The 13,356-nt window shown below is 43.8% G+C and overlaps 1 protein-coding gene across 1 annotated transcript in view; it reads right to left on the reverse strand.

Moving 5' to 3' along the window:
- LOC139437102 (egl nine homolog 1-like) overlaps nt 1–13,356 on the reverse strand; it is a 370,192-nt gene that overhangs the window by 180,710 nt on the left and 176,126 nt on the right. The window contains exon 3 of the mRNA XM_071210253.1: nt 733–809. Within this exon, the coding sequence (XP_071066354.1) occupies nt 733–809 (77 nt within the window). The remainder of the gene's footprint in view (nt 1–732; nt 810–13,356) is intronic.

A 13,356-nucleotide genomic window follows, 5' to 3' on the forward strand; every position in this document is an offset into this window, starting at 1 on the left:
ACTGTGGGTGGGCCAGCTCCACACAGGTCAAGGAGGCCCAGGGTTTGCACCGCGGACCTCCCGTGTGGTAGACGGACGCCCTAACCACTGGGCCAAGTCTGCTTCCCGGAATATACTATTTTGTGTTTCTATTTACTGCATTTACTGTATTTAATATTCTAGAACTACACAAAGCATATTGCATGGCTTGGTATAAGAATAAGCCATTCTAAACTATTATAATTTTTACCACAACTCAAATAAAATACATATTTTGCCAAAAATCAATATTAACTAAACAGTGGGGTCTATTTTTATCCCAATAAAGACTTTGCTCAATTAGAAAAATGGGATGAGGTAGGAGAAGATGAACGGTAACAATTATCACTAAAGTAACGAGAAAAAGCAGAATAATCAATGCTATATGTGGGAAGAAGAAATGCACACTGCTGCTATGTGTGATGCATTATAGCAGCATAAATAGGAAATACGGGTCTTGGCCTTTTTTAAGAGTTTTATATTTTTAATATTTATATCACACAGTATCTACAAAAGATTGAACTTAAATGAGTTTTATTCTTTGATTAGGTTATGTGCATAACAATCCAAATTATTAACTTTAAAAAAAAATGATCCCATTGAGTGAAAAAAATATTCCAACTGCTTACAAAACTTGAGAGCAAAATATTTCTTACAGATTGAACTGTCAGTGATTGGCATATTTAAGAATAATAAAATCAACATTTTACATACCCCAGTGGATCACTAGCTGCTTGTGGGCAGGAGCATATTCTTCCTCATCTTTGGGCCGCCAGTAGCCAGCACAGCACCTAGGATTTAATGCACACCCCATAAGGATGTTTGAATTAATTAAACGATACATTGCTGGTTAGAATCCATTTAAAACGTATGAGCGCAGTTAAACAACCATTCTGTACCTCAGCCCTCTTCTTCAACATCCTACACTATTAAAGTATCAGTGAACAGTCTTATAAATTTGAATGGCAACTTCATTCTGAAAATTCAATCCTCAAGAACAAACATTCCTAAATGCAGACTACATCATATAGTCTTGTTATCTTTTGGCTTTAGTAGAGGCAATACAATTAAGTATTCCAGATCCTGTACTTTGAAGTTAGGCTGACATGAGTCCAAATCCAGGTTCTGCCATTTACTATTTATATGGTCTTGAATAAATTACTTCATCTCTCTAAATCTCAGCGTGTCTGTGAAATGGGGATAATTATAGTATCTTTCTAGTAAGCTTATTGAAAGGATTAAAGAAAGCAATGCTAAGCATACTGCCTGACATGAAGTATACACTCAATAAGTGCTAACTTTTTTGTCTTCAGTCCTCTCTACCTCCCCGTCCTTTTTATATTTAGAAAGAGCCCAAAAAGCTTTGAAACATAGTTTTCTTTAATAGTTTAAATGAATGTAAGAAAGACTTTCTTGGCAAAAGTCCCTTTGAATTGATGATGTTTAGGCATAGATTGTTTACCATTTTCCTATTTTTCCTTGCACATATGATAGAAGTCCCCATGATCATGGAAATAGAAATGTGTTGTCTTGCTTTGGGAATGAAATTGGTAGAAATATTTAGAAGTAAGTTACATTCAGGTAAAATTTCTAAAGATTGGCAAAATTAGGTCACGTTTAGAGGTCAGAAAATTAACTTCATTAAAAGGATGTGTTGGTTCTCAAACAAAATATTAATTAAATCCCATACTTTTGGGCTTCTTCTAAGGGCTTGGGTTGCTCTAAGTAAGAAGTACTTTATAACATCTCCGCCCCATACTGGTGAACAAATTCTGCATTATCCCCACTGAGGTCTACAAATATGATAGATTTTACTTGCCTGAAAAGGTTATATGGCACAGTGAGCTCTAGGACAAGGAGGGTATCTAGCTGGGCCTAGACTAACTCACTGTTCCTTTTATTTCTGTCTAGACATCAGAGACTTAGGAAACCAAAGATTTGAAGGCCAAGAAGAATTTGATGCACCATGCTGGCTTCGAAACGGAGAGGGCCACTCAGCCAGGGACACAGGGATGCTCGGAGCTGAGGGTGGCCCAGAGCTGACCGCCGGCAAGGAGACAGTGACCTCAGCTGTTCAACTGCAAGGAACTGAGTTATGCCAGTAAGAATAAGCTTGGAAACAGATTTTGCCCCAGAGGCTCCAGGCAGGAAAGCAGCCTCCCCGACTTTGAATTCAACATTGTGATACCCTAAAGCACCCCAGCCAGGCCATGCTCAAATTCTGACCCATGGAACTGTGAGCTAATAATTGGGCATTGTTTTAAGCAACTAAGATTGTGGTGATTTGTTACACTGAAAGAGAAAACTAATAGACACAGAACACAGGATTCTTTAGGTCTTTTACTGGCCCTCTGCAGTCTTGCACTCTGAAAACAAGTCAGTTATGGCCTATGTTTCATTAGCAAAACGCACCCCAGATAACTATTATCAGTAACACTGAAAATTCACCGCCCCACACTGAAGGAGATGTACAAAACAAGGTATTATGCCACATGTGTTGACTGCACATAGTTCCTTTGGAAAACTCAACTTCACATCTCCTATCTGGTGTTGAGGAGGCAACTCTGAATCTGCAGTGAATTACCTCCAAATTTCTTTAAGTCTATTTAGAAGAGTGGGAGTAGATAGTGGTAGTGCCAACTCGAGGCAAACTTGGGAAACTATCATATGTTCGATGTGGGCCACATAGAATTTCTACATATTTGGAGTGAGATAACAGATGACTTAAAAGGAATCTCTCCCACCTCAGATAATATGACACTACAATTGCTCCTTAGCTCATCCCCTTTCTTTTTTTAAAGATTTATTTATTTATTCCTTCCCCCACCCCCCTTCCCCGTTTGTCTGCTTTCTGTGTCCATTCACTGTTCTGTGTCCACTTGCATTCTCATCTGGCAGCACTGGGAATGTGTCTCTTTTTGTTGTGTCATCTTGCTGCATCAGCTCTCCATGTGTGCAGCGCCACTCCTGGGTGGGCTGTGGTTTCACACAGGGCGGCTCTCCTTGCACAGGGGCCACTCCTTGCACGGGGGCATCCCTGCATGGGCCAGCACTCCGTGCGCACAGCACTACTGTGCTTGGGTCCGCTCACCACATGAGCCAGGAGACCCTGGGTATCGAACCCTTGGTCCGCCTATATGGTAGGTGGATGCTCTATCTGTTGAGCCACATCCGCTTTCCGAGCTCATCCCCTTTTCCATTCATTTGCAACAATACTGCCACGCTTATTTAATAAAACACAAATCTTGTATTTGTGCCTGCTCTAAATGGCCAATTTTAATAGTCTTCAAGATAAAATCACTCATGCACTGATGAACTAAATGTTTAAATGTGTAGAGAATACTCGGCACTGTGCTAGGTGATGGGGTAAGAGAGACAAGGTCCTAGCTGAGTTCTGTTCTTCCAGAATATACTTCCCATCTTGTTCAAATGGAAGACCTTGATTAATCATGAAGTCCAAACTCAGGGAAGCCCTCCCAGGCAAAACCCAGCTGGGCTCCCATAGAATCCTGTACAGTACTATAATACAATGCATCACGTTACATTAAAACTGCACAGGTTTGCATGTGTGTCCTCCATAAGCAGAAAATACCTACTCTCTGGAAGACAGTAGAGCTCTAAGAAGATTCTCTAACTAAAATCAAACACACACATTTGCATCCACACTTATAAGAATGTTTAATACATCCTTCCATGCTTTAGGGAGCCAATAAAGTAGAATATTGGTATTTGAAGTACGTAATAGATATATACTTATTTTTTTTTAAGGTTTATTTTATTTCTCCCCGCCCCCTCATTGTTTGTATTTGCTGTGTTGGTTTGCTGTGTGCTAGTCTTTTTTTTTTTTTTTAAGGAGGCACCAGAAAGCAAACCTGGGACCTCCCATGTGGAAGAAAGGTTCCTATTAGCTTGAGCCACCTCCACTTCCTGCTTTTTTGTGTCTCTCCTTATGTTTCCCTCTGTGTGTCTCTTGTTGCATCATCTTTTTGCATCAGTTCACCGTGCCAGCCTATTGTATCAGCTCGCTCTTTTTTTTTTAAAAGATTTATTTTTATTTATTTCGATCCCCTTCCCCTCTTCCCCCCATTGTCTGCTCTCTGTGTCCATTCGCTGTGTGTTCTTCTGTGTCTGCTTGCATTCTTGTCGTGTGGCACTGGGAAACTGTGTCTCTTTTTTGTTGTGTCATCTTGCTGCACCAGCTCTGTGTGTGCGGCACCACTCCTGGGCAGGCTGCGCTTTTTTCAAGTGGGGCAGCTCTCCTTGCAGGGCGCACTCCTTGTGCGTGGGGCTCCCCTATGCAGGGGACACCCCTGCATGGCACGGCACTCCTTGTGCGCGGCAGCACTGTGCATGGGCCGGCTCACTACACAGGTGAGGAGGCCCTGGGTGTAGAACCCTGGACCTCCTATATGGTAGGCAGATGCTCTATCAGTTGAACCACAACCACTTCCCTCACTGTCATTCTTGTCTTCTTAGGAGGCACTGGGAACCACCCTGGTACCTCCCATGTGGTAGGGGCGGGCTCCATCTCTTGAGCCACATCTGTTTCCCTAAACTTATTTTTAAATATAAGATACAAGCAAATTCAAAGTCAAGGGGAGAGTAATATTTTTGAAAATGCTACCTTATGTGTGGCCATGTTTGGAACTTTAAAATAATCTTCCAGGGTTTCAAAGAAATATTTAAATAATTATAAAATTTGAGTAATATTCTTTGACAATTTTCAGCATATTGTAGAAAACTGCTTTTATTTATTTGTATATAAGGCAAAATGGATGGTACCGGAAATGAATTTGCTACTAAAACAACAAAAGGGAATAAAATGTGATAATTGCTCTGTAGTTTATATAGCTTGACAAACCAAGATTTCCCATGAAAGTGACTTCCCAAATTCAAAATTAGTTATTTTAAATTGTTAGTTTAGTGATTGATGGCAATTTATGAATTTGAATAAGGGTTTTCCCCCTTAAGTATATGCAGGGCATAACAGACAACTGGGCTGAACTCAGGGCTATGCTATAATAAAGAATTATTAAGACTAAACGAACATTGGATTACATCGTATTTTTAAATGAAAGCAATTGCCATGTGTAACCGAGATGTTACTTTCTGGGATACTTCCCGATGTATTTTCACGTCCTCTAGAACTTCTGCCTTGCTGCCCTCAACCCTGGCAATGGCCTTCTCCTTTCAGCAGGCCAGCGGCACCTACAGCAAAGGAGCTACTCATCGGCTGAGTTTCAGGGCTCACCTTCCAAATCCTTACGGGACAATAATCTTGAATAGCAGAATTTGAGAGCGAACAGCAGTTTAAAGATCTCCAAAGCATCCCCCTAACAAAGGAAGAGCAAACTGGGGTGCCTCAACAGATCCAGCCAGTGCCGGAGCTCTCGCATTCCCAGGGAGGAAGAGAGAAACCCAGAGCAGGGAGAGAGGCAGCGGTGGGTGAGAAGACAGGGCCAGGCCTTGCCCCACGCTGGTCTTTAACCTCCCAGGGGGCAGGAGAGAGAATGTCCATCAGGATGATTCTCTTCCACGGCCCTTACTTGGGAGAGGATGCAGGCCGCTGGGGAATCCTTGTTTTCAGCCCCGGACACATCCAGTCTAGGGGAAGGAAGGGGCCCACGTGGCCCGCGGTGGACCAGTCGTTCCGCACGGTATCGGGGCATGTGCAAGGCTCTCACCATCGCTGTCCTGCGCCACGACCGCCGCCCTTGACACACAGGCACACACCAGAGGCAGACGGAGAGCCCTCTCTGCACAGGGAGCGCGGGTCAGCACTGCTGCGCCCGCTCAGCGTCCAGGTGGGCTCTGGACAGCAGCAGCAGGGTCCGCAAGGGCAAGGCCCAGTGGGTGAGGCCTCAGCAGGGGCGGATGCCAGGAAAGACGGGGCGGTGGTCAAAGGCCAGCACGCAAAGATGGGATGCCCCACGCTCACTGCCACAGCTGCAAGGACCCAGCAACTCCCCACCGATGGCTCCACCGGTGGCACAGGGGCAGGGCTGGCGCTCGGGCGAAGCAAATGAGGAGTGAGGTGCTGAACACAGACAAGCCCCCCCCAACTGTATGTCCACTGGAACCGCAGACCGTGGCCTCATTTGGAAAAAGACCTCGCATGTTTAATGAGTTAAGGACCAAGGTAGATCACACTGGATTAGCGAGGACCCTACGTCCAGTGATTGCACCGAGAGGAGAGTGGAGACTGGAGCTGGGCTGCTACGAGCAGAGAGCACCTGAGGCAGAAGCAGCTAGGAGCCACCCTGGAGCCCTCCCAGGGCCCCTCGCCCCACCTGCACACTGGGATTGTGGACTTCTGGCCTCCAACTATAGGGGAATAAATGCCTGTGGCTTTAAGCTCCCACCTTTATGGTAATTTGTTAGGGCAGCTCTAGGAAAAACTAGCACAATATAACACTGACCAGACAGTCGCATTTTGTATTTGCTTTTTATTGCCTTTCAACCTGCCCAATAAAGGGCGTTCTCAGGAGCAAGAGTGGACACTTGGAACTTTCATTTTCTTTGCATAGGAGAGAGACACATTTTGACCCCACTATACGCCTATGCAAAATTACTACAATGTTTTAACAGATTGTTTTTCCCTACTTAAATCACTCAAACTATTGAAAAATAGTAGTACCTTCTATCTTGTCTAAGCATATGAAGTCCCGTTTTTCCCATGCTATTGAAAATTACATGTTACCTCACTCAATATACAAAAGGTACCAAGAATATCAATTTCCTAAGAGTCAATAAGAAAGATGACCACTTGTACGCCCCTGCCAGACCACAATGTATTTCCTCGTGTCCTCTTCTGAAGTCTGCCAAAAAGACACATGATCTAAAATCCTAACTTGCAATAAATCTGAGATACTATGGCAACTTGCCTAATTAAAGCCTCAAGACGTGTGTTATGGTTCCTTTTACAAATCCCCATGACTTTCACTTTTTCTAGTAACTGCAGTATGACATTGGGAAGGGCAGGTTGGCTCTGTGGGCTCCACCTCAGCATTCGACCAGCCAGCTGAGAGTCCTTGGACAAGTCACTTGACCTTCAAGGTATAATATTCATCTCAGGAAAGCCCTGGCCTAGACAATCACTGCAGCTCCATCCTGCTCTAAAATTCCTATCCCAACTAGGTGGTAACCTCTGATACTACCTGTAGCAGTTTGATATGATTATGAATTTCAAAAATAGATATTGAATTATGTTTGTAATCTGATCTGTACCTGGGCCTGATTGAGTTATGATCAGGGCTTTAATTGGGCCACGTCATTAGAGCATTGAGTCCCTGCCCCTTGGTGGATGGGGACTCAAAGATAAAAGGCATGGCAAAGAACAGAGTTGAGGGTTTCTGATGTTGGAGTTTTGATGTTGGAGTTTGATGCTGGAGCTTAAGAGAAGCCAGCCCCAGGAAGAAAGGAACCTTGAACCCAGAGAGAAGCAAGACCCTGGATGGGAGGAACCCAGGAAGCCTGAACCCTCGCAGACATCAGCAGCCATCTTGCTTGAAGATGTGAAAATAGACTTTGGTGAGGGAAGTAACTTATGCTTTATGGCCTGGTATCTGTAAGCCCCTACCCCAAATAAATACCCTTTATAAAAACCAACCAATTTCTGGTATTTTGCACCAGCACACCTTTGGCTGATTAATACACTACCTTCTCCTTTTGAATTCATGAATCCAAAAAATGGCCCGAAAAAAGTTACATGATTTGCCTGCCAATCGTGGAAAGAAAACTGGGACCATGAAAAGAGGCAGACAGGCTAAAGGAGATCCAGCTGGTCAGTACTCATCTTGACGGCCAACTCTGCGAGTTCACAGAACTTTAATGAGCAGGCACTGGGCTAGGTGCTCCACATGTCTTCTCTGCCTAATTCTCACAACAATCCTAAGAGGAGATACTCTTTTTTTCAAGATTTATTTATTTACTTTCCCCTCTTCCCCTCCTCCCGCCCTGCTGTTTTTGCTGTCCATGTTGTCTTTTCTTCTCATTTTCTCTTCTCTAGGATTCACCAGGATTTGATCCTGGAGACCTCTGATGGGAAGAGAGATTCCCTGTCAATTGCACCACTTCAGTTCCTGGTCTCTGCTGCTCTTCACCTTGACTCTCCCCTTGTCTCTCTTTTGATGCGTCATCATCTTACTGCATGACTCACTTGCACAGGGCACTGGCTCACCATGCAGGCACTCGTTTGCCGCATGCTTTCTCTTCTTTTTCACCAGGAGGCCCCAGGGATTGAACCCAGGTCCTCCCATATGATAGGCAGAAGCTCTATCACTTGAGCCACATCTGCTTCCCTGGAGATACTCTTATTACACCCATTTTACAGATGAGAAAACTGACACAAAAAGAGGAAGGAATATACCAAAGGTCACGCCACCACAAAGTCTTTACCTATGCTCCCCCTCCCCCTTTACTACAACCAAAAGAATCCAACTAAAACGCAGTGGAAGGTGCAGGACAAAAGGAATTCTAGAATCACCATATATTTGAATTATTTAAAATAATCATTTCTGAAACTAAGGATAAATAGGAATGCAGAAAAACGTTATGGCTCAAAATATTTATTTTCATGAGGTAGCTGTAAGCAAGTGCATGGAAAGTTGAATCTGCAAAGGGCATAATCGTTAATTCCCTTCATTCAATAGGTGAGGAAAATTTGAGCAGTGGTAGGCCTGCGCCTGGAACCCAGGGTTCCTCCTTTCCAGCCTCGTGCCCTTTCTAGCAGTTTTTAATACTTTTGGAAAGGCAGCCGTGGTTGACAAAACAGGCTCTGAAGCCAGACTGCCCCACCTTGAATTCCTGTTCTCACTTGCTAGCTGTGTGAGCTTATGCCTCAGTCTCCACATTTATAGAATATAATAATAATACCTTACCTCATATGGATTTGGTGGCAATTAAAACAATGAATACACATAAAGCACTTGGAACGGTGTCTGGTACCCGGTAAGCACTTAATAGGTGTTAGTCTTTATTATTACTACTCTAGCACATTTGGAAAATAAGGAGGTCAAAAGATCAACAGCCACTCAGCAACACAGTAAAGAGAGCATAAAAGGCTTGTTAATAGCATCTGAGATATGCCAGAGTTTCCATCTAAAAACTCCATCCCTTACTCTCTGGGCTCACCAAATAGACAGCAGAGTTAAACCAAGTTTTGTTGGGGCTCAACATATAGGACATGTTAAAAGAAGGAATTTTACTAGCAAAGTTTTAAGTAGAAGTCCTGGCTCCCAGTCTTAGCTTTACACGTTGATAGCAGGACCTTAAGAGCTAGGTAATGTCCTCGAGCCTTGGTTTCCTTCTTGGAACATTTCTATCTAAGAAGAATTCTCAAATGTCATTAACAACTGAGGTCAGTTTTCCTCTATGAATAGTAATTATAACCAAGTGAGCAATATATAATAGTCAACTCTCCATATCTTCTTTTTCTGTTTTGCCGATTTCCTGCCATTATTAACTTAAGCGTGATCATAGCAAAACGTACAATTTGGGTTCGGTCTTTAATCTTAAAAGGCGTTCCATGGGCAGAAGCACTGGAGAACACGTCCCCTGTGTGTGTCCTTTGCAGAGCCCACCCCTCTCTCCAAGGGATCTTAACTCAGGGAGGAAGCACGCTGTATGGCTTCAAAATGACTTCATTCCCATATTTACATATTTTTAATAGGGCTATGATGAATCTCCTTCCGCTTGACTCCTATTTTGAGCTGTGATATTTTAATCTCCATTCTTGCTGCAACTTAGCAGATGAATGTGCAGTGTGACAGAGCTCAGAGGAAATAGTATAAATAAAGCAAAGTGGAGCTATGACATCTCACATTTTATAGCTTTTTTATTGTAGCCGAAGCATAAACAGAGCACAGCTGTGTTATACTTACCGCTGTGCGCTCCCTCGGGCCTCACCCCCTGCTGCTCTTAAAAAGACAGTGCGCTCGTTCACACGTCTGGGGGTCCTGTGCCCCACTCAAGCACCCCCCAAACCTCCGCATGTGACTCGCTTCCCTTCCTCCAACGGCACTCTGTCGTGCTCCTGCAGCACCCTCCGGCCCAAAGCCAGCACGCCAACTGCAGCCGAGGCACGCTGCTCTCACCTGCTGAAGACGGCTCCACGGCCAGGATCCTGCTCCTTCACGACACACAACTGCACTCAAATCATTCACAAACATTCTCTTCGTAGAGGACAGGTGGCTAGCTGGACGTAGTCGAATGAAAGCCCCTTTCAAAACGAAGACATGGTGGCCAGACTTCCCAATGAACTCTTAGTCGCCTTTGGGTAAAAGCTGGTCGCCCAGAGGGCCAAACAGGGTGAGAGTTGTAAGAGGGTGCCGAGCCAGTCGAGGTGACACCATGTACTACCACAGTCACCGTGCTTTAGAATTTTAATAAGTATGAAGAAGACGAAGAAAAATAACAAGCTTCTTCCACATGCTGGCCGCACAGGGTAGATTAGCCCAGGGCAAGCTCTGGATGGAAGCTGAGCCAATGAGGGCCCTTCCCTGAGATATTTTAGTTGAAGGCAATGGAGGAAGCACTAGGCTATACAAGCCCATTGCTGTCAGTGGTGACATTTCCCACCATATGGAGAAATCTCTACTGCAGCAAGGAAGAATAAAGCCAGCATCCCAAGTGGCATCGAGATGAGAAATGGATCAAGCGCTGACAGAGTGCGAGTCCCTGGTTCCAACCACTCCTGAAGCCCCTCTACAAGCGTGCCCTTCCCCTCTTTGGTCACTTGCCTCCTCTGTACTCGTGTTAAATTCCAGTCTTTTTCCTTAAGCTATGTCAAATAGGGTTTTATCGCTTACAGAAAGAGCACAACTATTACACCTTCCAGAAAAAGATTCTTTTTTCAGCTGGGTTAGGACTTTGTTCTTCCTCTTTCAAATACCGCCATACTGTTTACAGGAAGGAGAGAAACCCTCTGGGTCAGTAAAGGAATGTGGAGTGAAAATTCAAAAGACTCACGCATCCAAGGGAAAAGAAAATAGGGGCATAGGAGCCTCTACACTAGCAAGTAGAATGAAAGACAAGAAGATTGATTTGCATCATCATTAACATGGAAGGAGAATAGCACAAGAACACAATAACTGCAAGAACCACCTCCATTGACAAATGAATTGTTTCAAAACAGCAGGCCCAACTGGGCTAGCATCGGGGCAAAGTTGGTATCCCCAGCTTCTCAGCTATCTATCCGCCCAAAGTTGCTCTTCTGCCAAGCTTATTGTTTACCAGGCTGCCAGCCCAGCCCAGGGATCTGATTAGCAATTTGCACTTTTGTGAGAGGATTAACAGAATTCCTTTGTTTTGATGTCGGATTATCAAACTGCATCTTTAAAGAGGTGTGACCTCATCCAGATTCATAAGCCTGCTCCCTTGAGACTGACTTGAATTTTACTCCACTTGTGCAACATATAATTTCATAAAGGAGTTACTGTCAAAACATGGTACTCAATTCTTGATGTGTGTGAAGAAGCACATTTGTAATGTAAATAACCTCAGAAGTTTTGTGATATTTTAAAATAACCCATCTGGTGGGAAAACAAGGATTTTCAACCCATTTGGTCCCCGCACTAGTAAATTAGTGTGCATCTAGCTCATAGAACCCAGAGAAAAAACCCATTCCCAGACCAAGAATCATGTTGCTTTTATTTTCAAGGACAAGAATTTTTAATTGTCCCAATGCTCTTGACATAGTTTTAAAAAGGAAGGCAGAGTGCAAAAAAGAGTAAACTGAGGAAAATCAAATAAGTTGATGGCTAAGGTCAAAGGATAGTAATATCAAATTGTTTACAGCATGGGTTATAGGTCCAGCTTCTCCCAAATTTAAATAATAGTTACATGTTAAGTTTGTCCAGAAGTAGGCAACTAGGCAAAAAGAGAAGTCCCTGAAATTCCCACCAAAGTTTGAAACCAGTTAAACTGCCATGAGTGTATTTTTAGGGTAATATATAACAAATGGAGAAAATGAATCTGTGGACTTTGTACTAGCATAATCTTTACTTGAGCTGGCAAATCCACCTAGGGTGCACAAGGGCCTGTGGATGGCATGCTTCCCTGGGCTGAGAACCATAGGGTGGTTGGTGCACGAATTCCCTTTCAGTCGCAAATGGCACAAGGGCAGTCTGGCCACAACAAATACTGCAGAAGTCAGATTGCTGCAGATCAGGTGGTGGTCCTACTCACGGGCAAACCAAAAAACAGAACAAACAAACAACATAACCTGTCTCCTAAAGAGGAAGCAAGCATAGTAAATATGTACATGTGCTTTTAATATTAATGTACTACTCCAGAAGTGATGGCGTTGGGAATGTTTCTCCAAGAGAAGCCTCAAGCCCAATGAGAGTGCCGTGGACAGATCCTGAGAAATAAGCTGGAGGGTGTGCTCGTCTATCCTAAACTCAATCCACACACACACCTGTTATATCAAATGGTTCTGAATGGGTAGTTGTGCAAAGTAATGAAATCATTTGGAAAATCTTTTTAAAACCCTTCAGCTGTGTATCCCACCTCCCAGCCAGGCTTATAGGCTATGTGGTGGCTGGTGTGAGAGTACATTTTTCTGAAAAATCTCAGTGGGGTATTCCACGAATCACTCTTTAAACAGCCTTCCTTATATTTGAAAAGAACCCTTTTACATCGATATTTACTAGTCTCTCCTTACTAACTAGATGGAAGTACTTTAAGAAGACGCCCGTGTCTCTCGTGAAACTTGCACAGTGACATGCACAGAGTTTGTTGTTCAATAAAAGATGGATAAATAAATTGAAAAAGTTGATGATTAATTAACAGGGATTTGATAGATGTTACCATAGCAGACAAGTACTTCAGGGAGAGTGGTCATGAAAAAAAATTAATTTACCAAGAATTTGACTTTAGCCTCAAGCTGCTAACACAGAATTCAAGAAAACAATGTGAATTATGTCTTCTCCGACCAGAAATACAGTACATCTGCCAAAATCAACCTCAGATTATTCATTTATCCAACAAATATTCACTGAAGCCTCCATTTGCCAGGAACCATCTTGGGTTCTAGAGCTAGAGCAGTAAATAACACCAATGAGGGGAAGCAGACTTAGCCCAACAGATGGGGCATCCGCCTACCACATGGAAGGCCCGCGGTTCAAACCCCGGGCCTCCTTGACCCGTGTGGAGCTGGCTCACACACAGTGCTGATGCGCGTAAGGAGTGCCCTGCCACGCAGGGGTGTCCCCGCGTAGGGGAGCCCCACGTGCAAGGAGTGCACCCCGTAAGGAGAGCCGCCCAGCGCAAAAGAATGTGCAGCCTGCCCAGGAATGGCACCGTACACACGGAGAGCTGACACAGCAAGATGATGCA

This window comes from Dasypus novemcinctus, chromosome 20 (assembly GCF_030445035.2).
Source record: "Dasypus novemcinctus isolate mDasNov1 chromosome 20, mDasNov1.1.hap2, whole genome shotgun sequence".
Taxonomy (NCBI): Eukaryota; Metazoa; Chordata; class Mammalia; order Cingulata; family Dasypodidae; genus Dasypus; species Dasypus novemcinctus.